The sequence below is a fragment of the Herpailurus yagouaroundi genome, unplaced genomic scaffold, assembly GCF_014898765.1.
Source record: "Herpailurus yagouaroundi ecotype Mexico unplaced genomic scaffold, PumYag 100, whole genome shotgun sequence".
In the NCBI taxonomy this organism is placed as follows: domain Eukaryota; kingdom Metazoa; phylum Chordata; class Mammalia; order Carnivora; family Felidae; genus Herpailurus; species Herpailurus yagouaroundi.
The window spans coordinates 76,290,776-76,317,242 of NW_024412391.1; the positions used below are offsets into that span (position 1 = coordinate 76,290,776).

Sequence of the window (26,467 nt, forward strand, 5' to 3'; positions counted from 1 at the left end):
CAGTACACAATGCAGTATGTTACAGAAAATTTCCAGTAGAAGCTCACTAATTTGAACAGGTTTAGGAATCAACTGGCAGATAGAAAGCTCTATGTCACAGAAATGTATTTGTGCATTCCCTGGAAAAACAGTGTTACTTAAAGTCCCACTACAGCTGGATTTTTTAAAGTATACATTTACCATTTTGCTTTGTGATGTTTCCTTATCCTGTGATGAAAGGATAGGAATAAGAACTTATTCCAGAAAGAAAAACCTAACTGCCATTTTAATTTAATAATTAAATAATTTTCCAATTTCACTTTTTTGACAAAGAACTGAGATTTCTTTAATGAACTTATTCTTGAGCTATCTATAAAGACATTTTACTGCATGTTTTCCACAACCTTTAGTGGTCTACTTTTTTACCTATTAAAGTTGTTTGTTTAATATAGCAAGATAAACATGGCCATGTTGAAAATAGAAACACAGCAATTATTGGCAATCAAACATTAAAAACAACAAATAATGGATATAGGTTCTGCCTCTACTCTTTTTACTTCAGAAATTGTTATATTTGAAGGTTTTAATATCTTTAAGGGCCTCAGTGTTCTTTTCCTCCTCATGCTAACGTCTCTCTGTGTACAGATAAAACACAAATCCTTCATAATATGACACCCAAAATGATGGCTAATGAAGGTAAGACACTTCAAAAACAAACAAAAAACAAACAAACCTAGAAAGGAACAAGAACATATTATACAATAGACAATAAAGTAATAAGCATATGCAGAGATTTTAGCTTTTAGAAGGTAAATCTATTTTAATCTATTATTCCAAAAGGATAAGTAAAACTGAGTTCTGATTGAATGAGTGAATGGAAGGAAAAGAAGAGTTCAGCCAAATAAATGTCTGAGCATTTCCACTATGAGAGCTAACGGCACGTACACAGATGGAAAAATAAGGAATTTAGCAGCAGGTAATTACCTACATTAAAAAAAAAAAAAAAAAAAGATGCCTTTGTTAATGCTATGAATAGAAAACAGGCACTCCTATTTTCCAGTGTGTCTTAAGTGATAGGAAAAGAAATGAATGTTCTACTAAAGTACTTCACTTCCTCTAGACATCATGTTATAAAGACTAATTTGAGAACTCTGTATCTTTGTCCTGGGAATCTGGAAATTTTTCTTTTGAAAATAAACAAGTGTTCTAAGTAACATGCTCATGATTTACCAATTTTAAATAGTGGTTTATCCAGAGCAAATTTTAATTCCTCTTTATATTTGGCATGGGGAGCTCAAAAAATAGTGCATTAGACCCCAATGATAATAAAAATCCATAGTCATAAAACTGTTCAGATTTAACATACACATATGGACAATATTTTTGTAACAAATATATATTGTAATTTTATTCAAGCAAATTATTATTGATGTGTTTTAATATTATAAAAAATATCAATTGCTCAACTCACAAAAGCTCTTCATGTTTAAATTGTAGGATCATCCATAAGAACGGTTACAGTGAGCAAGAATGCATGGAGTTCAAAGCAGTAATTTACAGTAACATATTGCAATCCATCCTAGCTATTGTGAAAGCCATGACTACCCTTGGGATTGATTATGTGAATCCCAGAAGTGCAGTAAGTATGCAAATAATGACCGTTGCAGTCCTACAATGGAGTTTGAGCCATAAAATGGTAGAACTAAATTTCTAGTATTAATCTACACCAAAAATTTAAGAATATGAATTATGAAATTTGGAAACTTTAATTCTGTTTAGTGTGAGATTTCTGTTTTTTCTTTACATGAAACTTCTTTTTGAGTGTGTGCTATAATCTTATTCAATATTAACTGGTTTCCTAGGAATCAAATCTAATATCAAATAATATACTGTATTAGAGAAAAATATTGGTTATGTTTCCTAAATATAAAAGAATTTATTCCATAAAATCAAACTACAATATCTCTACATTTATTTCCCAAGTTGAATTATGAGTCATTTCATGCAGATTTTAGTAATAACATTACTAAAAATTACAATTTTCATTATTGTTCAATAATTACAAAGGCAATGTGGGGCAGGGAAATTTTTATTTTATAATGTCAATTTTTTAAAAAAGAATTCAAAGTGTGTGATTAAGTAAGCTCTATAATAAATATACTCAGATAGGCAGAGTTATGTTTATAAGGTAGCATCTAAATAGTTTCATTTCATTCTATTTTATATTTTGTAATATAATTCTATAACTATATAGTGTTCTCCAAAGAACAATAACTACCCACACCCAAAAGAGGAGTAATAGTGTACAATCAACAGGAAAAACTCACTTATTTTTACATGTCCCGTCCAAAAGCAGCTGGTTGCCTCCAGAAGATATCAATTGAACTGTTGCCAGTGCAACTCTTAGATACCTTGTTATACTACAATAAAAAAGAGAAGAACAGCATTTTAAGTATAGAGAAGAATGTGACATTTGTACTTTCCTCTCCCTATACTCCTCTTGGAGTTTAGGGTTCGACCATGTAAATTACCATTGGAAGCCAGGATGAAAAGAAAAATACTTTCATGCTGTTAATTTTAAAGGAAATGGTAAATCCTCTTCTTGTTCTGCTATTTTCCAACAAAGAGCACAGAAATGCTAAGTATGTTCTTAGGGCAGATCATTTGTAAGGCAGAGTCAGGAGTTCCGCTAGGCTCTCCTTCCATTTTTAGCTTTCCTCAAACTTGGCTCCAGTAAGTCACCTACTTCTTTAAGTTACAGTTGCCCTCTCACATGTAAAAGAGGAACTTGCAGGAGGAACTCAACTCCAATATCTTTGCATTCTTTACCATTCCATGAGTTGATGATCCTTTTTTTTTTTTTTTTTTTTTTTTTATGTAAGGGTAGTTTGGTTACAGCTCTGACGCTGGCTGTTCCTAAGAAACTGAGACTTTAAATTAGCCCTTCAGAAGCAACCTGATATAAGTCTCATATTTAAAGATGTGAAAAATCAGGGTCAAAGAGGATGAGCAATGTGGCCAGCATTGTATAGCTAGCGTTTGGGGGCAAAACCCACTTCTTCTGGCTTCCATTAGAGTGCTTTTGCCTATGCAAGGATTTTTGCAAAAATACTGTTAATGGTCAGAAGTGATTGCTAATCTGCAACTGGTTAGAGTCTTAATGACCTTGCATGCCTGTGGAGTAAAAATAATAGACTTTGTAGATTGCTGCCAGTAGGCTGAGAATTAAAAAGAATGTAATTTATTCAAAGCGTACATTAAATGGTAAACACAGAGTGATTTATGCAGCACTGAACAACCGACATGACTTCTCAGGAGGACCTTTGTCCTCAAGTGTCAAACATCACAGCTGGCAGATACTACATAACTCAAATTTTGATTTCAATTGTTGAAAACTGCAGTCGTTTTGGTGACAATTCTACAGTATTTGATTTTAAGATCAATATACTCTATACCTGCCTTAAACTTTTTAACAGATTAATTGCTAAGCATCTCACCTATGTGTGGCTTTCAGAGTTCTGTTGTCCTATGGCTTTCAATTTAACTGTATATTTATATAATTTCTATATTTTTATATTATCATTCATACATCATGCAGATTACCATTCAGAGAGAGAAGGAACCCTAAAAAAAGTTTCCATGAGCTTTATTGATTATAGCTCTGTAAATTTGGACAAGTTACTTAATCTTTGTACATTTTGGTTTCTTCATCCATGAAATGTTAGTGTTTTTTTCACTGAGTTTCAAAGACTATTACAGAAGGAAACAGAAATACAGGAAATCCACTTAAAAACAAAATCTTGTGGGGCAACTGTGTGGCTCAGTCAGTGAAGTGTCTGGCTCTTGATTTCAGCTCAGGTCATGATCTCACAGTTCGTGAGGTCAAGCCCCACATCAAGCTCTGTACTGACTGTGGGGAGCCTGCTGGGGTTGTCCCTCCCCTGCTTGTTGCCCCCTCCTCCCCTTGTTTCTCATTCTCTCTCAAAATAAACAACCCCCCCCAAATATTGTAAGATCCTAGTAAATATTGAGTATTTACTCTCTGATAATCACTTTGAATATAAGCTCATTAAAATTTATATATTGAAGTCTACACATCCAACATCATTTGAAAAAAATTGTATTTCATTAAACTTTATTTATACAGCAGACATTGGACTGGACACTGGGAATATACTGAGGAATCAGCAGTAAATGAAATGGAAATAGTATTTGCCCTAAAGAGAGGGAAGACTGATGCTGAACAAGTAATTGCAAAGCATCAGCTATTGCAAAAGGGTAGTACAGCTCAATGGGGAGCTAAATCCTCATTTGTGGAAAGAATTACCAAGAAAGGAAGTACTATCACCAGTGGGGATGGGGAATAATAAATTAATAATAATAATAAAGTTTCTTTTAAGAAATGCTGAGTTTATAAGTTCTGTAACATGTCCACATGTGTAAGTGGTTGAAATGTGCATTTAAAGTTCAAAGGACATAATTTGATGAGAGATCTAAATCTCAGTATCATTGGCATTATACTACGGTGTATAATTTATATTAAGGAAGTGGGTGGGATGGAAAAGTTCAAATGCTTCGACTGAGAAGATAAGGGTGTAAAGAAGAGTAATGACTTAGATGCCCGTGTTGAAAAACTAACATTTTCTGGTCATTTGAGAGGAATAAGAAAGTTGGAGGAGATGGCTGGATAGTAAGAGGAAAACCAAGTTATATGGAGTCACAGAATTCAATATTCCAAAGGGTACTTATCTAAGCTGAAAGGTCTTGAGGTCAAAAAGAAGTATATTTAAAACCTACAGGGGCACCTGGGTGGCTCAGTTGGTTAAGTGTCAGACTTCGGCTTAGGTCATGAGCTTATGGTTCGTGAGTTCAAGCGAGCCCTGCAACAGGCTCTGTGCTTACAGTTCAGAGCCTGGAGCCTGCTTTGGATTCAGTGTCTCCTTCTCTCTCTGCCCTTTCCCCACTCATGCACTGTCCCTCTCAGAATTAAACAAACATTTAAAAAATAATAAAAAATAAAACCTACAGGATTTAATAATACCAAGATCACTGGGGGTATCATGAGACAGGTTTTAGAAAAGTTGTGGATGCAGAATCCAGTGAAGTATGTTGAGATATGAGAAGAAGATATGGGAACAGTTTAAAGACATTTTAGCAACTATAGCTGAGGAATGTAAAGAGAAATAGTATCTGAAGCTGAAGGGGAATGCATCTAAGAGAGGGCTCGTTTTTACTTATATTAATATTTGACAGACTAATTTCATAAATATAGAACTTGTAAAGGGTAAAGTTGAAGAAACAAGAAGGGGACATAATACAGGCATTTAGTAAATTTCTACTTGTTCTCTCTGAATATTATCATATTCCATTTTAGAGCATCTAGAACATCCTCTAGACCAACATTAAATGAATGTTGAATGTTTTAGTACTTTATCTCATGATTTGGGTATTGTGACCATCTGTGAGATAGTATCCTACAAAGTGAACCCTATAATATGAACCAAAGAACAGTGATTTCTCAGAATTTTCCAGGATAAAGTTCTGTGATCAACTAAGTTTAAAATACATATATGCATATATATATACATATACATATATTCCCAAGATGATAAGGTTGTGATATCTCTTCTTTCCTTGATATATTTTTTTCTGCAATCTTTGGAAATATGACTCAAGGGTTTAGAATGAGTTCCACAAGACTCTAGGAACACCTGAGGTCCCTAACATTTACGAAGAAATTCTGGGTAACTTGTAGAGACAGTATATATTTTTCTTTCTTTGCAACACAGTTCTAGAGCCATGCAAACTTGAGAGAATGAGCCATTCCAGAACCATCATAGTTCCCAAGCTTTTCCAAATATATCACAAGGAAATAAAATTTCTTCAGGATGCCACTCAAACCTCTTCAGAGCTATTTGAAAAATGTGAGAAATTATTGGAGAACCTTTAAAGCTTCCTTAGAACATGAGGTCTGAGCTAATTAACACATTTCATTTTATTGATTCATTTGTTCTACAATATTTCTGGGACAAATACTATGCATTAGGTTCTGGTGTAAGTCTTAAGGATGTAGAAATGAACAGAAAAAAATATCACCACCTTCATGTGGTGATAGTCTAAGATAAAAGATACAAAATAAAGAAATATGCAGTATGTAAGTAGTAACAAGTGCTATGAAAGAAAACGGAGGAGGGCAGAGGGCTAGAGAATAAGGAAAGAACGGAAGAAAGGGTGGCTCTGGAAGGCATTTTTGAGGGGCTGGTATTTGGGAAGAAACCTAAATGAAACAGAGAAGACATGGAGGAACAGCCATTCAAATGCTCTCAAATGGGGGGCTGTTGAGTTTGAGAAACAGTAAGAAGTCTGGTGCATCTTGAGGAAAGAGAGACAAATTGTGGGGGAGGGAAGAGATTGAGAGACAGAGCGGGGGTGGGGGGGAGAGGGAGGGAGGGAAGGAGAAATAAAATTGAAAAAAAAATGCATGGGTCAAGACTTGTGAAACACTACGAGCCATGACATGGGATTTGGGTTTTGAGTGTGCTGGGAAATACTGGAGGTTTTAAAATATGGGAGTAAGATAATAAGTTGGAGTTCAATTTTCCATCACTTTGGCAGTTATGTAGAAGACAACTGTTCAAAAAAAAAGACAACTTTTCATAATACTTGTTAATTTTGATATTATATATATTTAAAAAATTCAAACGTTATTGGTGGGTCCAATTCCTTAGCCACATGAATTTTGATTCTTTGAATTACTATGTCAGCCCTTTAATAACTGCAGAAGAACTTCCAGAATTAAAATACAGTATGTCCAATAACATATTATTTATGGTTAAAGAAAACTATGTATTGCCAGGGATTCTCAAATCAGGCTGCTCATTTGAGTCACCCAGAAGATTTTTGAAAATACCTTTGTAGAACCTGACACCCAGAGTTCCTGCCTCATTTCTTTGGGTTGAATTCCTTGTAGCAGTATTTTTAAAGAGTGCCTCACATGCTTATAATGCACAGCCTTGTTTGAAAATCACCATCATTGCCTTTTCTATGCAAGCAATAAACTAAAAAAATAAAAGGTCTTGAAAGACAAAACCAAACTGGTAGGGTGGCCTGCCCTCGAGGGAAGTACTAGGATTGAAATGGTGGCCGAAGAACACTTTATGACATTTACATGTTCAAGGTGAGACGATTTTCATGATGGTTATCTATTCAAATAAAGTGTATTTAGGTTGAAATTGGAAAAATTTTTTAAATGAAAGAGTATATTAGAAATCAGCTTGGTTCATAAAGATATGTTAATAAGGCATGTCATTTTTTTCCCTTTAAGGACAAACTGGTTCGAACAGCTGTTCATTGCATCATTTGTCCTGAATGACACCTTAATAGTGAAGGAGGCACATGGGATGATGCCAGCCAAACTGGCTGGGTCATATTTCGCTGGGTTTGCAGTGCTCTCTCACATCTAACTAATTGGGAAGAAGGATTTAAAACTTTACGCTATGCCAATATAGGAAAATGGGTTCAATCCTTAGATTTTGGCCATTTTACAATTTTTGGTTAATGCTCATCTATGTAATCTGTTTGGATTAGCAGTAAAATCTGAATATGAAGAAAGATGTAGTAAGATTTTTAGTCTTAACAGAACCTCTCTTTAAGAAGGAGAGACAAAACTTTAGTTTTTAATGCAAAGAACGGATTATTTTTTTTTAAATTTTTTTTGACATTTCATACATTTATTTATTCATTTAACAGAGGCTTATTGAATCTTACTTGCTTTCCTGTTACTGTTGAAGGTACAAGGGATACACTGTATTACTTCCTTATTTCTGTGAGATGTGATGATTTCATAACCAAACTTTAGTCAGGCTCCTCTGGCCTTCTTTTCAATTAGGCCTAGACCCTGGGCTTCTATGTTTATCCTTTCATAGTCCAATTATAGCAAAAATTCTGCTAAGTCAGTTTAAAGAATATTCTTTTGTCTTTGACATCTAATCATTGACATTTCATCAAAGTCTTGACCCTCCACCATCCCCAGGTGATAGGCAACTACACTGGCATAACTTTAGTAAGAATTCTGTGAGGTCAGTTTAACAAGAATTCACCCTACCTTTGATTTTTCTTTTTAGTCATTTTGTATTCACCACCCTTCTCCCAATTCCCCTCCCAGCCAATGTGCTCCTTGACCATAAATCTCTACATGTTCTTACTGTATTTGGTGTTGAGTTCCATCTCTTTCCCCTATTGTGATAGTCTTGACACCTATCTCAATAGTCTTGAATAAAGTCTGCCTTACTTTTTTTTTTTTTTTTTTTTGTGGTCTATAACTTTTTTTTTATTTTTTTTATTTATATATTAAATTTATTGTCAAATTGGTTTCCATACAACACCCAGTGCTCATCCCAAAAGGTGCCCTCCTCAATACCCATCACCCACCCTCTCCTCCCTCCCACCCCCCATCAACCCTCAGTTTGCTCTCAGTTCTCAACAGTCTCTTATGCTTTGGCTCTCTCCCACTCTAACCTCTTTTTTTTTTTTTCCTTCCCCTCCCCCATGGGTTCCTGTTAAGTTTCTCAGGATCCACATAAGAGTGAAACCATATGGTATCTGTCTTTCTCTGTATGGCTTATTTCACTTAGCATCACACTCTCCAGTTCCATCCACATTGCTACAAAAGGCCATATTTCATTTTTTCTCATTGCCACGTAGTATTCCATTGTGTATATAAACCACAATTTCTTTATCCATTCATCAGTTGATGGACATTTAGGCTCTTTCCATAATTTGGCTATTGTTGAGAGTGCTGCTATGAACATTGGGGTACAAGTGCCCCTATGCATCAGTACTCCTGTGTCCCTTGGATAAATTCCTAGCAGTGTTATTGCTGGGTCATAGGGTAGGTCTATTTTTAATTTTCTGAGGAACCTCCACACTGCTTTCCAGAGCGGCTGCACCAATTTGCATTCCCACCAACAGTGCAAGAGGGTTCCCGTTTCTCCACATCCTCTCCAGCATCTATAGTCTCCTGATTTGTTCATTTTGGCCACTCGGACTGGCGTGAGGTGATACCTGAGTGTGGTTTTGATTTGTATTTCCCTGATAAGGAGCGACGCTGAACATCTTTTCATGTGCCTGTTGGCCATCCGGATGTCTTCTTTAGAGAAGTGTCTATTCATGTTTTCTGCCCATTTCTTCACTGGGTTATTTGCTTTTCGGGTGTGGAGTTTGGTGAGCTCTTTATAGATTTTGGATACTAGCCCTTTGTCCGATATGTCATTTGCAAATATCTTTTCCCATTCCGTTGGTTGCCTTTTAGTTTTGTTGGTTGTTTCCTTTGCTGTGCAGAAGCTTTTTATCTTCATAAGGTCCCAGTAATTCACTTTTGCTTTTAATTCCCTTGCCTTTGGGGATGTGTCGAGTAAGAGATTGCTACGGCTGAGGTCAGAGAGGTCTTTTCCTGCTTTCTTCTCTAAGGTTTTGATGGTTTCCTGTCTCACATTCAGGTCCTTTATCCATTTTGAGTTTATTTTTGTGAATGGTGTGAGAGAGTGGTCTAGTTTCAACCTTCTGCATGTTGCTGTCCAGTTCTCCCAGCACCATTTGTTAAAGAGACTGTCTTTTTTCCATTGGATGTTCTTTCCTGCTTTGTCAAAGATGAGTTGGCCATACGTTTGTGGGTCTAGTTCTGGGGTTTCTATTCTATTCCATTGGTCTATGTGTCTGTTTTTGTGCCAAAGAACAGATTTTTTTTTTAAAAATTTTAATGTTTATTTATATTTGAGAGAGAGAGCATGAGCAGAGGAAGGGCAGAGAGAAGGAGACAGAGAATCCAAAGCAGGCTCCAGGCTCTGAGCCGTCAGCACAGAGCCCGATGCAGGGCTTGAACTCACAAACTGTGAGATCATGACCTGAGCTGAAGTCGGACGCTTAACCAACTGAGCCACCCAGGAGCCCCACAAAGAACAGATTTTTAATAAAATGGTGAAATAAGCCATTTTTACTATTTTAAAATAATAAATTGACTTGTACCAGAAAAGCAGCAAGTTCCCATTGATAATTCTTCACTGGTAGCCACCTGACATTGTACAAAGTAGTTTGGGTTTGACTCTTCTTCTGAAGCTCATTGTCCTTATTGGTTTGGCAAATCAACCTTCTAGTTTTAGATTCATTTGTAAAATGGAGAAAAATGCTGTCTATGCGACTAGTGCTGTGAGGATTTTGTGAGATATTATAGGCGCTGTCTTATAACCTGTTATAATACTATGTGCTAGAAAGAGTATGAGCTTTGGAGTCTGACAACAACGATTTGAACCCAGACTTCATTTGCCTGGTCCAGTATCATGGTCAATAACTTAATTCCTTTGGAACTTAAATTCTTAACTTTAATTTTTTTTGTCATAAAATGGCTTTATTAGTTTAGATAAACTGCTGACTATTTTATTTAGTTGATAAAGTTTGATTTTCTTCTGTCCTTCTCACCTTCAAATATCCCATCAGGACTAACACAATATCTGCTTTTTTTCCCCCCTTTATTTCATTTTTTTTCTTCTTTTCTTCTTTCCCTTCTCTTCTATTTTCTTTTTCTTTTTTTTTCCTTCTCTTCTATTTTCTTAATGAAATCTTCACCTCTATCCTATTTATTCGCCTCAAAGTCATGCAAACAACACCTGTACAGATGTCCAAAAACCATGTGTATATCAAAATACTTATTGCGGCTTTATTTATATGATTGCAAACAATACTTGTTGGTAAATTATACTGAGTTTTATTTTCCATGTTATCTCTAATTCCTTCATGGTATTTTTATTTCCTGGAAAATACATGGCAATGATCAAAATGAGAAGTGCCAGAATATATCAGAATTGTTACCCTTTTATCCTTGCATTTTGACTCTGAAAACTCAATCGGTTTACATTATCCCCTCTGACATTACATTCAGAAGTTAATGACATATCCTAAAATATCCTAAATTTACCATATCAGGTTACATAGATTTTACAATAGAGGACTCTTCACCCAGCCATTATAAGGAAACTCAGGGGAGCCTGGATGGCTCAGTCTGTTAAGCATCTGACTCTGGAATTTGGCTCAGATCATGACCTCACAGTGTGTGAGATTGTGCCCCACATCGGGCTCTGACTTGACAGTGCAGAGCCTGCTTGGGATTCTCTCTCTCCCTCTCTCTCTGCCCTGCCCCCACTTATGTGTACTCTCTCTCTCAAAATAAATAAACACTTTTAAAAATAAGGAAATTTAAGATTGCATTAACAGAATTATTACCTAAAGGAATAAGATGTAAATAATAAAATTTAGGGTGCCTGGGTGGCTCTGTTGATTAAGCATCCAACTTCAGCTCAGGTTGTGATCTCACGGTTGGTGAGTTCAAGCCCCACATCGGGCTTGCTGCTGTCACCACTGAGCCTGCTTTGGATCCTCTAACCCCCCTCTCTCTCTGCTCCTCACCTGCTTGTGCTCTCCCTCAAAAATAAACATGTAAAGAACCAATAAGAATAAAATTGAAATGCCCTATTAAAAGGATATGTGATTCCAAATAACAACACATTTTTATCATTCTTTTAAAAACATTGCTATAGGAAGACCAACGACAACTTTGTGTGATGGCGAACACTCTGCAAGATGGTGGCATGACACCTGAACTGGCTGAGGTGATAAAAAGACTCTGGAGAGACCCAGGAGTTCAGACCTGCTTTGAAAGGGCATCTGAATATCACCTCAATGACTCAGCAGCTTAGTAAGTGAATGCATTTAACAGGAATTATAGTTGAAACATTTAAGTCAAGAATTACAATTCTTCAGGGGTGCCTGGGTGGCTCAGTCAGTTAAGTGGATGACATCAGCTCAGGTCATGATCTCACAGTCGTGAGTTCGAACCCCATGTTGGGCTCTGTGCTGACAGCTCAGATCCTGGAGCCCACTTCGGATTGTGTGTCTCCCTCTCTCTCTCTGCCCCTTCCCTGCTCACACTGTCTCTCTCAAAAATAAATAAATGTTAAACATTTTTTAAAAAATATTTAAATAAATAAATAAATAAACTATAATTCTTCAGACTCTACATTTGTCATCACAAATGAGGAAAGTAAATAGCTTTACATTTTTTTACACTAAAACAAAAAGAAGTTGAAGAGAAATATAGATCAAGGTGACATCATGAAATGTAAAACTATAAGCAAAGGAGCATTTAAAATAATTTTGAAAGTATTTGCCTGTAAATACCCACATTTTGCAAATATTTTCTCCCAAATGAAAAGGACTCCTCTGTGTGCACTGTTCTCAATGTAAACGCAGATTGGTGGCATACACACTGATGTTTTGGGCTACTCATTCATCTCTCATCATATTACTTAAATATTCTTCTAAAATAATTTTATTGATGACACATTCTTTGACTCCATTGGTTTGATGAACATGATACAGAATTCTAGAAGAAAGTAATGATTTTCAAAACATTTGTATTTTGTGGGATACTGTTTGAGTCTCAAGAAAGATTATATAATTTTCACAGCTAATATCATCCAGTAGGCAATTATCAGCCACAATAAAATTAGGAGGTTATGATACCATTTGTAATTTCATTATCAAAATTATTTTAAATTTCTATTTTAGTAAGTAGTTCTTAACCTATACTCTGGTTATAAGCCTGCACGCATGTGTGTACATGTATGCAAATTAATATAATTACTTATTCTATGTATCTGTCCATGCATACTCATATATAAAACGGTATAAATACAGTTCTTTTGATGAACTCACAACAGAACATGTTAGTACTACTTAAAAGGTGATGTAAAAGTGAAGCAAATGAAAGATTATTTGAGGAAAGAACAATGAAATTTGCATGATACTTCAGCTTTCTAATCGTGATGGTCAGAAGGATTATAGAGAGAAAACAAACTATACAAATTTTAGGAAAAGCTAACAACAACAGTCTTCTGTGATTAGTCACTCATGTTCATTTTAAATTCCAAAGCACTTGGTGGAAAGTCTTGCTCTCATCTCTTTGATGAAGTAGAGAAGGAATATCATCATGTGATTATTAAACTCATTTAATTGTTTTATGTGTCCCAGTGCCTAGCCATATTTTAATACTAAGACAACTCTGTGCAGTATAGAAAACTCTACTTTTCTTTATGAATCGTTGATAAGGGTAGTCACAATAAGATATTTAATTGTGGAATATTCTCATAAAATTTTGCTTAACAAAATGCTAGAGAAGGAAGGAGAGATAGTGTTGGGGGGCAAGAATTCTTATCCCCTCCAAGGTCCCTCTAGCTGAACTCAGAATCAAATTGACACAAGACAGATTAACAGGAAAAAATGAAATGTAATTGGTATACATACAGGGAACCCACATAGACATGGAAATTCCAAAGACAGGCAAAATGAGGTCTATATGTCATCCTGAACTAAGGAGAAGAGGGTGGGGCCTGGGACTTCAGAGGGAAGGAATCAACTTCAAAGGGGGATAACAGCAGATGTTTGGTAATTAGAGGTTTGCCCTGCCATGCGGATGGGTCACTCATAAAATTTCTCTCTCCTAATAACACTTATTCTGGGAAAGACCCCCAATTTTGATTCTTCTATACAGCTAAAGGAGGGGCAAGATTTCTCTTCAGCCTGCAGGGTCTCAAGTGCCTTCAGCTCAAAATAATCCACATACCAAAGTGACACATTCTGGGGAACTGGGGTGTTGTCCTGAACCCCTTCAATAGCTGTAATTAATATATTTGGTTTTGTATATACATTATCAATTAAGCATGAATTTTCCATTCAAATATTGTAAGAAGTGTATTTGCAATTATATTAATCATTATGTTTACCAAATACTTTACTCTGTAATAGCAGAAAAAATTACATATTGTGTTGTCAAAATGGGAAGATGAAATGACCCTGTATTGTATTTTCTAGACCTTCTAGCCTGTAGTTTCAGATTTTTTGTTTTGACACACAAAATAAATATTTTACAGAACTATCATGTTATAGATGCATATTAAAAGTATTTATCTGTTCAAGTTAAACATCATTACACAGTATCTACTTGCACCTATTTTGTGAATGTTGCCCATATAATAATGGTTTTAAATACCCTGATTGATTTAGAGAGTAGTAAAACACCTCTCCACCTTCACTCCCAACCTCTGTTTCAGAAAATTTTCATTAAGAAAACCACCCAAAATTTAAATTGTTAATACTCCCTGCCCTCAGAGGTCCTTAAAAGGAAGATTAAAGAAAACACTTATTAAGAAAAATAGTTGAATGGCCATTGCTTTCTTCCAAAAATTAACAGAATTTTTTCAAATACTGAATTGCATTCTCATTTTGAAACTAAATATCATATTAGATCAGTCCCACACTCATGTCTATTTCATACATATTTTATAGAGCAATGGCCCCTTACCTTCTCTCCCTTCCCTTTTCCTTTGTCTTCCTCTTCTCCCTTTCCCCCCTCGCCCTTTTCCCCACTGTTCCTTTTTTGTTTTGTTTTGTTTTGGTCAAAATAGGATACTTATATTTTCTCAAACCTAGAGCCCCTTCAAGTTTAGGCTAACAAAGTAGTGAATCTTAATCAGAGTAGGGAAGGGAATGTTGTTGGCAACATAACACCTCCCTGCTCGCACCTGTACTACTAGGAAGCTGAAGGAAAAAGGACATGACAGTGACAAAGAGGGGAAAGAGTTTTATCAATACTTCATGGCTTACTGATTGAGGCCATCTAGTGTGCCTCAGTTCTAGACCACAGGCCTGAGTATTCAAATCTTATATTCATTAAAAGCAGGCCTCTTAAATGCAAATTTGTCACTCTGCTAATGCTTCTGCTTTGCTTGAAATCATTTACACATGCAAATGAAAGTACATTAAAAGTGTCTTTACCAAAGTATTCATTTAGCTGTCATTAAAATGAATTGAATCTCTATGTTGACAGGTATGTTTTTGTTGTTCTTGCATGAATCAACTGACCAGCCGTATGTGCAGACTTAGACAACAGAGAATTCACAAAGGGTCTTGCTTCACAAACCAGAAAATAGATAAACTGGAAAAAGCTTCCAATATTTTCTGCTGATATATCTGTTTCTTGATTTGTCCCTTGCTTTTAAGAAAAATTAAGCTTTATTAGAATAAAGCACAGTAATAAATTTTCCTATCATACATAAATGTGTTTCTGAACTATGATCACCTATTTGTCATTTAGCCAAAATCCCTTTGAGGTGTTCACTCAATTTGTTTCAGCTCAAAAGCAGAAAGATCCTCCAAGAATATATTACCCATATTGCTGTTGAATTTATTTTTTTAAAAAGGATAAAATAGTTTTGCTTTTCAAGGCATGATGTGAGGTGCTAACACATAACAACTCTTCAACTTAGACCCTGAAAAATTCAACTTTTGAATGATAACTAATATTTAGCTGGATTCTACCTCTCAAATTCTTTCTGGATAGATGTATGCCCATCATAATCTTCCTATTTAGCTATACAGGTAAACTTAGTTTTAATATAATGACCAATTTTGCCATAAAAACCTTACCAGGCTTTTATTGTCACTATTAAACATTTTCACAGAAATAGCCATATTGCTAAACTACTAAAGCCTTATATTCAAAGTCTAGAATTGTGGTTTTCAACTGTTTTTAAAGCAATGGGATACTTTGTTTTAGTTTAAAGACATGATCTGATTTCAAGAAGGAGGCAAAGAACAGCTTCTTTCCTCTAATCTAACAGACTGTAGCGGAGCACACGGCTTACTCAGATCTATTTCTGCTTCTCAGCACCTCTAGATCCTGTGGGCAAAACCAGGGCAGTACTCAGCTTGCTAACAGTAGGGTTTTTAAATATGTGGTCCAGGAAAGAGGTAAGGATACTGACACATTGGTGGAAGAGAAGAGAGGTAGGAGTGGGTGCAATTTCTAAGTTCAGCCTTCTGTCCCCTGAATGGCTCAGCAATAAAATAAGTTAGTTCCATCGTGAACCAGCAAGAAAATCAAAATATTTTCTTTTATTGTGCTAACTGTATATAATCATGGCACTTCATACAAATGGTCCAGAGTCCTAAGCTAGACAATCCATGGAGAACAACAGGACAAACTTCAAGTTATGAAAACCAATAACTCCCTTAAAATTCAAAATGCCTAAATTCAAATTACAGCATTTTGAAGATAATCTAGTGACTACCATTATAAGATAGGACGTTTTGGGGGATGATCAAAACCTGGAAACAGAAATTTTCTCTGAAATATATCTATATAACATCAATTCTGTTACATACACCTCATAAAATGCAGGCTAAGGTAGTATTGATCTAGTTTGTTTTTTTTTTTTTTTCTTTTTTAGAGAGAGAGGGTACACAAGCAGGGGAGAGGGGTAGAGGGAAAGAGAAAAAGGATCTTAAGAAGGCTCCATGACTTACAAAGGAGCCTGACACGGGTCTCCAGGTCAGGCTCAATCCCATGACCCCGGGATCATGACCAGAGCTGAAATCAAAACTCAGATGCTTAACCAACTGAGCCACCCAGGCACCCAGACCTAGATGTCTTTACAAGAGGCCTCCATTGGTCATGTGTGTGCCACACTTAGTATTCTGCAGCATCCGCCCACCAAGCTCTGATGAGCAGGGTTAGAGAGAACCAGTCTGGAGTTTAATAATTTTAATGGACCCTGAAGTAAAAATTCATTTGTACTGAATCCTGGTATCTTCAAATGCAAATTTTAAAAATATATGCTATTTTTTGTTGTTGTATTAGCTACCTTAATGATGTAGATAGAATCACAGCTCCTGGATATGTCCCAAATGAGCAAGATGTTCTACATTCTCGAGTGAAAACAACTGGAATCATTGAAACTCAGTTCTCCTTCAAAGATTTGCATTTCAGGTATGAACAATGTCTTTTCTAATCATCAACTGAAATATTCAATATGTATATATATATGTATTTTTTATTTTTCATATATATATGAATATATATATATATATATTTTTTTTTTTTTTTACAGAGAAAGGTCTAACCCATATTCAAGCCCAGTGAACCTTAGGCATACTTTCTAGGCCTTCCTAGCTCACTGTCAGTGCTACTTTCCCTATTGCCTTCCTATAGCCCTACACCCTAACCCCCACCCTAAGTCCCAATACTTCCTCCAAGAAAAATGCCTCTGTATTGACCAGGTGGTAGCTAGATTTTATTTTCCTCTTACTTGAAACTGATATCCTACTTAAAAAAAAGAAAAGAAAATGTATTTAAATTAAATTTAAGTAACAGGTGCCACGGATACTATTTCCTTTGCCTTCCTACTCTCTCATTTGCCTGAAATACTCTTATTAATTCATTTACTTAATTTAAAATGATGCAAATAATTGAGAGGAGAACTATTTGAATGTGATGCCATTTACTGAAATAACAAGGCCTATTTTATAAGCATGGTTTGGGTATGAAAATGAGTTCAGTATTTTTATTGCTGTCACATTATCAAGACCTTTCTAGAAATGCTAGTGCAAAATCATTCAGTTTCTTAAAAAATGTTTTTAATGTTTGTTTATTTTTGAGAGAGAGACAGAGCACAACCAGGAGAGGGGCAGCAAGAGAGGAAGACACAGAATCCAAAGCAGGCTCCAGACTCTGAGCTATGAGCACAGAGTCTGACGCAGGCTCGAACCCACAAATCATGAGATCATGACCTGAGCCGAAGTCAGATACTTATTTAACCAACTGAGCCACCCAGGCACCCCAAAACCACTCATTTTTTGAACTAAGAATTGGAAATCCAAACCATAGTGCTATAAAACATCATCATATTTAACTGCCTCTCCCTATGGATTGTTGATGAGATGGACTATTAAACATTAAAACCAGGTTCCAGATGTACCACTAAATAATGAAAAATTAATAAAAATACAATTAGTAAACCCATTCATGTACACAAAATGGGAATACTTTTAAAAAGTAGAAAAACTGAACGAAAGTGACATGAATTGTCTGTATCCATTTGTGAGGCAAAATTCACTTCAGTGGGATAAAAGCTTTAAAATTTTTTTAGTATTAGAAGTGGTGAGATGTAATATCTAATTAGAATAGATATTACAGAGATGGCCAGGATATTTTCAAGTTAATATCAAATAAAGCCCTTCAAAATTTACACCCAAATCTCAGGTCCACCAATAGTTAATTTTCTGAAAGATGACCCAAAGATCAAACCAGGATAAAGGGGACACAAAAATTTGGATCCACATCCACTCTTGGCAAACGTAAGCAGTTTGTTTTCGGTACTGTCATCGCTGTTCCTCTTTGGCAACTACGTTCTCCAGGCTTCTGGTTTTTGATCCAGTTTCTAAGGTTTTCCCATGGGAGTCCAAGTCCAATTGCTTGGACCCTCTGCCTCTCCTAACCCTGTCAAAGCATTACACAAGCTAATGGAATTTTCTGGATTTTAGATCGCTTGGACCATAAACCAGTTATGAAAATTAGTATCACATAATGAATACCTAGAAGCTTATAACTCAGTCATTCTCTGCAACACCAACTTAGTATCTTCTCAGAAATAGTCACTTTGACAAATTATCTGCCATATATATAGATATTGATATATGGCATATATCTATCTATATCTATATCTATATCTATATCTATATCTATATCTATATATCTATATATATCTGTTCTTTGAACATTCCAAACCTTAGGACCTTGCTGTTCTCTTTGCTTAAAATGCTCTGACCCTGGATGAGAAGGACTGGCTCCTTCTTATCATTAGGTTCCCAAATCAGATACTATCGCCTCATGGAGACTTATTCATTCTGTTACCCATCGCCTCACATCCCTGTCACTACTACACCCAGTAGTGTACTGGTAAACATATCAATAGGCTCTCTGGGACACAGGGAAAGGGAAAGCCTGATGTATGGCTCTTGAGGATTCCCTTGCTATAAATACCCTAACAATGGTTAATTGCAACCTAGCAAAGTGAGGTCACTGAATGAGGCACTGGGAAGAAATGTAAACAGCTCTCACTAGCCATACCAGTGGGAGCCAATGCCTTTACAACACTGAAATATCAGACTATTTTGCTTCTTAAAAAACAAAAACAAAAACAAAAACTTACTAATGTGTGAAGTTTCCTTGTTTCTTTATTTGTTTCCTCCTTTGTTTCTGTTTCTGTCTCCTATGCTCTGAACTCCTGGAGGCCAGGGTCATGTCTGTTTACAGTGCCGTCTCCTGTGATTATCACAGTGGCCAGCACAGAGTAGGCGTACTGTCAGTTCTTGCTAGATGAATAAATGTGTGATGCCAAGCACTACATATACCCTATTTTTACATGCTCATTATAACATGTTGACCTGAGTATTGCTGTACTTATTTTGGATAAAGAAAAAAATTAAAGCTAAAATGAGGTGAAAGATTTCCTCAATATCATACATAGAAGTGTTAGAAATGTGATTAGAACATACATCTTTCTGACTTCAAAACCCACACTTCTTGCACTGCATGTCATTGTGGGCTGTTAGGTAAATTGGGACAGAAACCATTCTTTTTTTTTTTTTTTAATTTTTTTTTCAACGTTTATTTATTTTTGGGACAGAGAGAGACAGAGCATGAACGGGCGAGGGGCAGAGAGAGAGGAAGACACAGAATCGGAAACAGGCTCCAGGCTCTGAGCCATCAGCCCAGAGCCTGACGCGGGGCTCGAACTCACGGACCGCGAGATCGTGACCTGGCTGAAGTCGGACGCTTAACCGACTGCGCCACCCAGGCGCCCCAGAAACCATTCTTTTTTAGGGGCACCTGGGTGGCTCAGTCGGTTAAGCATCCGACTTTGGCTCAGGTCATGATTTCACGAGTTCGAGCCCCACGTCAGGCTCTGTGCTGACAGCTTGGAAGCTGGAGCCTGCTTCGGATTCTGTGTCTCCCTCTCTCTCTGCCCCAATCCCACTCACTCACTCTCTCTCTCCCTCAAAAATAAATAAATGTTAAAAAACAAATTAGAAAAAGAAAGAAACCATTCTTTTTTTCTGTAGAGTAAGTGCTTCTTCAAATGTTTTTGGTCATTCATAACTCCCTTCAGAGAGAAGAGGGAAGGGAGAAAAAAATGACCGCCTGTTTGTGAGATATCTCTGAGTTGGCAAGGCTCAGTACCTTTGCACATCTGTGCTTCTGAAACCAGGGACATGACGATTGCCAATGAACACATAAACCTCAGAAAGTCATGTCCATTATTTGGAACATCTATTTCACTCAGTACCAAATAATACTCATAGAATTTTAAAAAATTATATCCTGAATAGAATACAGCATTTGCATTAATATTTAAAAAAATGATTTTAGGGGTACCTGGCTGGCTCAGTCAGTTGAGCACACTAGTCTCGATCAGGTCATGATCCCATGGTCGTGGGATCAAGCGCTGTGTCAGGCTCTGTGCTGAGCGTGGAGCCTGCTTAAGGTTCTCTCTCTCCCCCTGCCGCTCTCCCCTGCTCATGCTCCCTATCTCTCTAAAAATTAAAAAAGGCAATTAATAAATAAAACATTATTTTAAAGATATATTACCTCATAATAGACCTCTTCAGAGTATACCTTTAAACCCCTATTGGTGTACCATTTTCCCATTCTTTTGTAGTTCTGTGTTTTGTGCGGCATTGTCGTAAGTCATATAGACAGGTGATTGCCTATGCTGCTTTCGTATATTGTCGGCGCTTATGAAGGAATAAGAAAAGGACTTGCTAATTCTCTATGACAGCATCAATGCTGAAATGGAAGGTGTTTGTGAATTGGATTTTGGAACCAAGTTAGGATTTCTTTTGACATAACAGTTTCTATACCACACAAATACAACCTCTTTGCATTCATTCAAACAGGTTTGCAGCTCTTTTGTTTTAATGTTTTGTTTTTCTTCTTCCTGAAGAGGGTGTATTATTAAAGGCCTCTTCTGTTAGGAAATGGAGAAGGATAATAACTCAAATGCAGGGAACTTCTTTAAAAACAAGTATTTAAACAATGAAGTTTTGAAAGTATTTAAATTTTACTACAAAATATAAAAAAGGCAACTATACTTTTTTCTTAAGGAACTATTTAAAATCATTTAATTACGTTTTTAAGCTTAGTCACCGCAACTGAGATATATTAATCCCTTAATAATTTCCACAGTTAAATCACTTGGTTTTTTTTGAAGTGCTGAATAGGATTATCTAAAAGTACACAGACTTTTATAGTATAAAATTTGGTAGTGTTTCAAAATAGAAAGTCTAAAAATAAGATACCTTCCAACTTCATTTCAGTAAGTGCCCAGGTATTAAAATATATTGCATTAGCATTGATTTAAATTCACATAGCATAAATCATCCTGTGACTATTTAAAACTAAAGATTTAATTTGCATACTAAACTAGAGAACTCTAGAATTTTAAACAGGAACATCAAAATGAAAAATTCTGTCTGTTAAGATACTGTATCATCTTCCTGTATCACCTAATTTAATGGAAATTACCTTAGAGTTCTTATCAAACCAGAATTCCAACAGTCAAATGTAAAATAAATTATCTTTACAAATGTTAAAGTACTATGTAAATGGAAAACACAAGTGTGAGCTCTTTTATTGTTATAAAATAATCCCTCGGGACGAAAAACTTACAGATTTATAATGATTTATCCAACAATGATAGAGAAGCCACTTTCTCCCTACTTGTTCCACAATTAAACAATAGAATTAAGAGGACATAAAACTATATGGAAGTCGAGGAAGAGAGGTCAGCAATTATTACAACATAGAGTTTTAGGTTTTATAAATTCAACATAACTATTCTCAACAATGTTTGAGTGGATCTATGAGATAAATTATAATTTTCTTAAATTTCAAATTGATCATGTGCACTCTGTTTATTTCTGTGCGGGCATAAGTCAGTTTAGGAGTGAGTCTGATTGTCTACTCAGCTGCTAGATCTCAAATTAGCTTTGTCCTTCTCTATTAGATCTCACAGAGCAATCACTCATGTATAGCTATATATTTGTTTCAAGTATGTTCATGGTTAGTATTATCAAGACAATAAGCTATGTAACATGTCTAATTTATTCTAGTGATATATTTTAATGACTTTGTGAATTATACTATTCAATAATTAGAGAATTATCTAGTGGGTATATCAAGTTCTAAACAAACACACACACATTTTGTAGCAAGTATATAATGTTATTAACAATTATGAGCATTTAGAGACCCTGACTGTTTTATGGTTATAACTCCTTTTGATTCTGTTTTTTATACACAAGCAGTGAAGGGATTTAGAATGATCTCTGTGCATATCTTTTTTGTCTGCAAATATCTGTCCTAATCTATTTTGAGAACTTGGCACCAGAGAAAGACTCGGTTAGGCTATTTTGTGATGGCTGTGTGGTGGTGACACAGATCTATCCTGGCCCTTTAATATGTTGCCATCTCAAGATGGTTTAATATTATATGGTCAAATATCTTAAAAAAGCTCCACCAACAGAATAATTTAAAATAAATTCCAAATCAGGTTAGATTTTCTTTTTTTTTTTTAGCGTAGATTATGCAATAATTTTTAATTGCTATGAAGTACAGATTATTTCATTATAATCTATCTAATATGAACTGTGAATAATCTTGTGTGGTTAAATATTTAGCCAACTGTTTGACACAAGCCCATAAAATTCAACAGCTTTCCAAACTGTTTAAAATAGATTATAAAACACAACTGTTTAATGTAAAGCCAACTATTTAATATAAAACTCTGGCAATTCACCCTATATTAATACCATGGGTAGTTTAACAAATAATCAATGTTCAGCTATCACCTAAAAGCCTTGCCTGTGGATTTTTAATTGTATCATACAACTCAGGCATTTAAAAACTTTTTTTTAATTTAAGAATTCTGACAAATATCAGAATTAATAAGAAAATATGTATTACCAAAATATACATTAAAAAAAATTCATGCAAAATGCAAAATGAGAACTGCATATTCTATTCAATATCATTAAGGCTCTGGTTACCTTAACTGCTCAAGGAATTAAAGATACTCAATCTGTATCACATGTACATTTACCTCATTAATTGTTATGTAGATTTGACGAATCCAAATGTTCAGTCAGCAGGAATGAATGTTTTTCTCTGATTTCTACTTTTGTTTTTCACAGAATGGTCATGATGGAATATATATGTATCCATACTCCCATATACTTATATATTTATATATACTCATATACATTCTTAAATATATTTTTATATAGAAGAATACTTATTCAATGAAATATATAAGTAAATGCTTCCACTTTGGGAATCTTGAAAATGTTTCAATAGATTGTAATGCTTTACACCTCTAAAATAAGCCCCAGATTAAAACTTAGAGAAAGAGCTAAAAGTGAAGAGAGATGTATGACAAGAAAGGACTACAATAGCAGGAAAACAAAACGTAACTTCTTAGAGCTAACATTATATCCAGTACACTCAATATGAAAACAAAACTCCAGATGTTGGTCTAATCTGCTAATGAACATTTCAATTCTGTAATGGCAGATGACATTAGAGCAATGGCCAATGCTTCCTGGACCTTTGTCTCTAATGTCAACCTGCTCCCATGCATATATACACACACACCACTGTTTATCAAGTGAGTCATAACATGAGTAGGTTATTGGCATGCAATCTAAGACTTCCAAAAGTCACTTTTATCAACATAACAAAACACTCAGAGGGCAGATCTTTGTCCTCCCTTCCTTGGGAGAAAGCTAAGCCTATTAAAATGTGTTTAGTGGAGGCTGCATGATAGGTTAAAAGAACTGTCGCTAAGGGTCATACTACATTTTATACCCCTCGCTGATTTTATACATTTACCTGAAGAGAAGAGCTACCCTTACACAAAGATGTTAATATCAACAGTAGGCTTTGAAGAAGCTGAATGATCAGAGAAAGTCAGCAGAGAGCCAGTGAGATTGCTGGGCTTGCTTTGACTCTCATCTCAAAGGTTTTGCAAACATTTATTTTTGGGGAAAGCCATTTGCTATCATTACATTGTAGAAAAGAAATACATGGGAAGTATATGAAATTTCTGTTTTTCCCTTTTCCTGGGGAGTTTATATTCCCCTAGGAGTCCATAAATTGGTAATACTCATACCTTTATCATTCTTATTACCGTTTTCATTGCAAGGGGTTCCCTGGAAATGTTTTTTCTTATTCAAAACTATTAATATGAGATTACCCTCTTTGAGGTAAAATATATGACCACCATGCTAGGAATCTGAGCAGTTATACTAAGTCACCTTGTCAGATTTGTAACTTTTGAATATAATCTAATTGAAAATATAAAAGTGATTTTAAAAAAGAAATTATCAGATGTGGGTGGCTCAGTTCATTAAGGGTCCAACTCTTCATTTTGGCTCAGGTCATGATTTCACGGTTCGTGAGACTGAGCCCTGCATTAGGCTCTGCACTAATGGAGTGGAGTCTGCTTAGGATTCCCTCTCTCCCCTCTCTCTGTTCCCACCCTGCTTGTTCCCTCTCTCTCTCTTTAAATAAATAAACTTGAAAAAAATAAAAATAAAAAAGAAATTATCAGACAGATAGCTTACTTAGTTGGCCATAAAAACAGAGATAAAGAAGCTCAAAAACAAATGCTAATTAGACTCATCCAAGTGCTATTTAGTGGGGAAAACTTAATCAAGGTGTCCTGGAATTTGGTTCCTGCAGCAATATCATTTCTACTGTGGAAACTGAAGATTGGGCTGTCTTAGCACAAACATTCTATTCATCCAGCAACTTTTGCCCTCATTCCATGATTGGTTAGTTTCCCATTATAGGATGTCCAGTATGGAAGCAAACCCTGAAGAGAGGACTAGAACACAAGAGAAAACAAGAATTATGGAGATATTTTCATGTTAAAATCTAGTGGGTGGAGATACAAGGAGTTGTTCTAGTTTGAAAAGCCTACAAGGAATTTAAAACTCTGATGTATATTCAGTCCTCTGTGCACCAAAACCCACAACTTGATGCATCTTTGTTCAGTCACAGTATCACAGTTCTTTACCAGATATGATCCATCATATACTCATATGATCAAGTGGAGAATATACACAACAGCTAGATTCCCGGAGGTCTATACCATCGCCATTAAAATAATGGAACAAAACACCTGGTAAGGGGAGAGTTTTACATTTTTGCCCAGTTTGACAATACATAGAGCTATTGTTTGGTTTGGGGGAAGAAGGATAGAATCTACAGTGAAGGTAATTCTGGCCAGAGCTTAAGAGTTTTAAAGCTAACTGTGGACACTATGTACTAGTTGGGGATCTCTGGTCTAAGCAAACAGACTGACACATGATGAGGTTCACTATCATACCCACAGAACCTATCATGGTGCCTGGTACATAATAGCCTCTACAGATATTAGTTGAATTACTAAGCCTTGGGCAGGTTGCTTTAATGTCTCATCTGAAAAAGAGAAACAATAGTTGTACATAAACTATATGTATATTTACATGTATACGTATAAACTGTAAGTTTTTATTTTAAAATTTGAGTAAATTGTTATAGATTGCTTACATGCCTGGCAAATAAACTCTTATTAGGTATGTTACATTAAAATTAAGATATTACTGGGGCTCCTGGGTGGCTCAGTCGGTTGAGCATCTGACTTCGGCTCAGGTCATGATGTCACGGTCTGTGAATTCGAGCCCTGCGTGGGGCTCTGTGATGACAGCTCGGAGCCTGGAGCCTGTTTCAGATTCTGTGTCTCCCTCTCTCTCTGACCCTCCCCCGTTCATGCTCTGTCTCTCTCTGTCTCAAAAAAACAAATAAACATTAAAAATTTTTAAGAAATAAAAAAATAAAAAAATAAAATTAAGATATTACAATTGGTGATATGAGCATTTATGGAGGAAATAAAAGTCACGATCCCAACTATTTCCATTTGTACTACATGTTATAATTTCAATAGATAAAACTACTTTTCAAAGTCTGAAAAAAAGACTAAGATTACTTTATAGATCAAAAAAACTACAGATTTAAATGTCTGAATGCGTATTTATTATCCTTGCTTCCCTAAGAGTGTTGACTTGTTTTTAACAATTAAGTTTGTTGATTGATTTACTCATAATATAACCTTGAAGTCAAAATGCTGTCCTCTTCCTCCATTTATACTGCAAATCTGAAACTGCAGAGGGCTTGGTATTACCAGCACCTGTAACAGTATTTATTGACACTGGATTTAAATTTCCAAATCACATAACCACTGAACTCCTAAGCACTATCTTGAATATTGTGAGCATCTTCTCTTTCAATCTACTACTGAACTCTTTTTGTACTGGGGTGTGTGTGTGTGTGTGTGTGTGTGTGTGTGTGTGTGTGTGTGTTTGAGGAATTTCAGTTCCATATGTTTGTTCCCTACCTGGTTCATATATGAAGTGTGCAGTAGTAAAGAAGGGCAATGTATTATACTTTTATCTTCAGTAATGTCAGCCGATTGACATTTATTATCCCAAGTATAGTTAT

The 26,467-nt window shown here is 35.6% G+C and overlaps 1 protein-coding gene across 1 annotated transcript in view; it reads left to right on the forward strand.

Annotated features, from left to right (window-relative positions):
- GNAT3 (G protein subunit alpha transducin 3) overlaps positions 1–26,467 on the forward strand; it is a 65,385-nt gene that overhangs the window by 28,767 nt on the left and 10,151 nt on the right. The window contains exons 3-5 of the mRNA XM_040472814.1: positions 1,477–1,618; positions 11,568–11,725; positions 16,727–16,855. Coding sequence (XP_040328748.1) covers positions 1,477–1,618; positions 11,568–11,725; positions 16,727–16,855 — 429 coding nt within the window. The remainder of the gene's footprint in view (positions 1–1,476; positions 1,619–11,567; positions 11,726–16,726; positions 16,856–26,467) is intronic.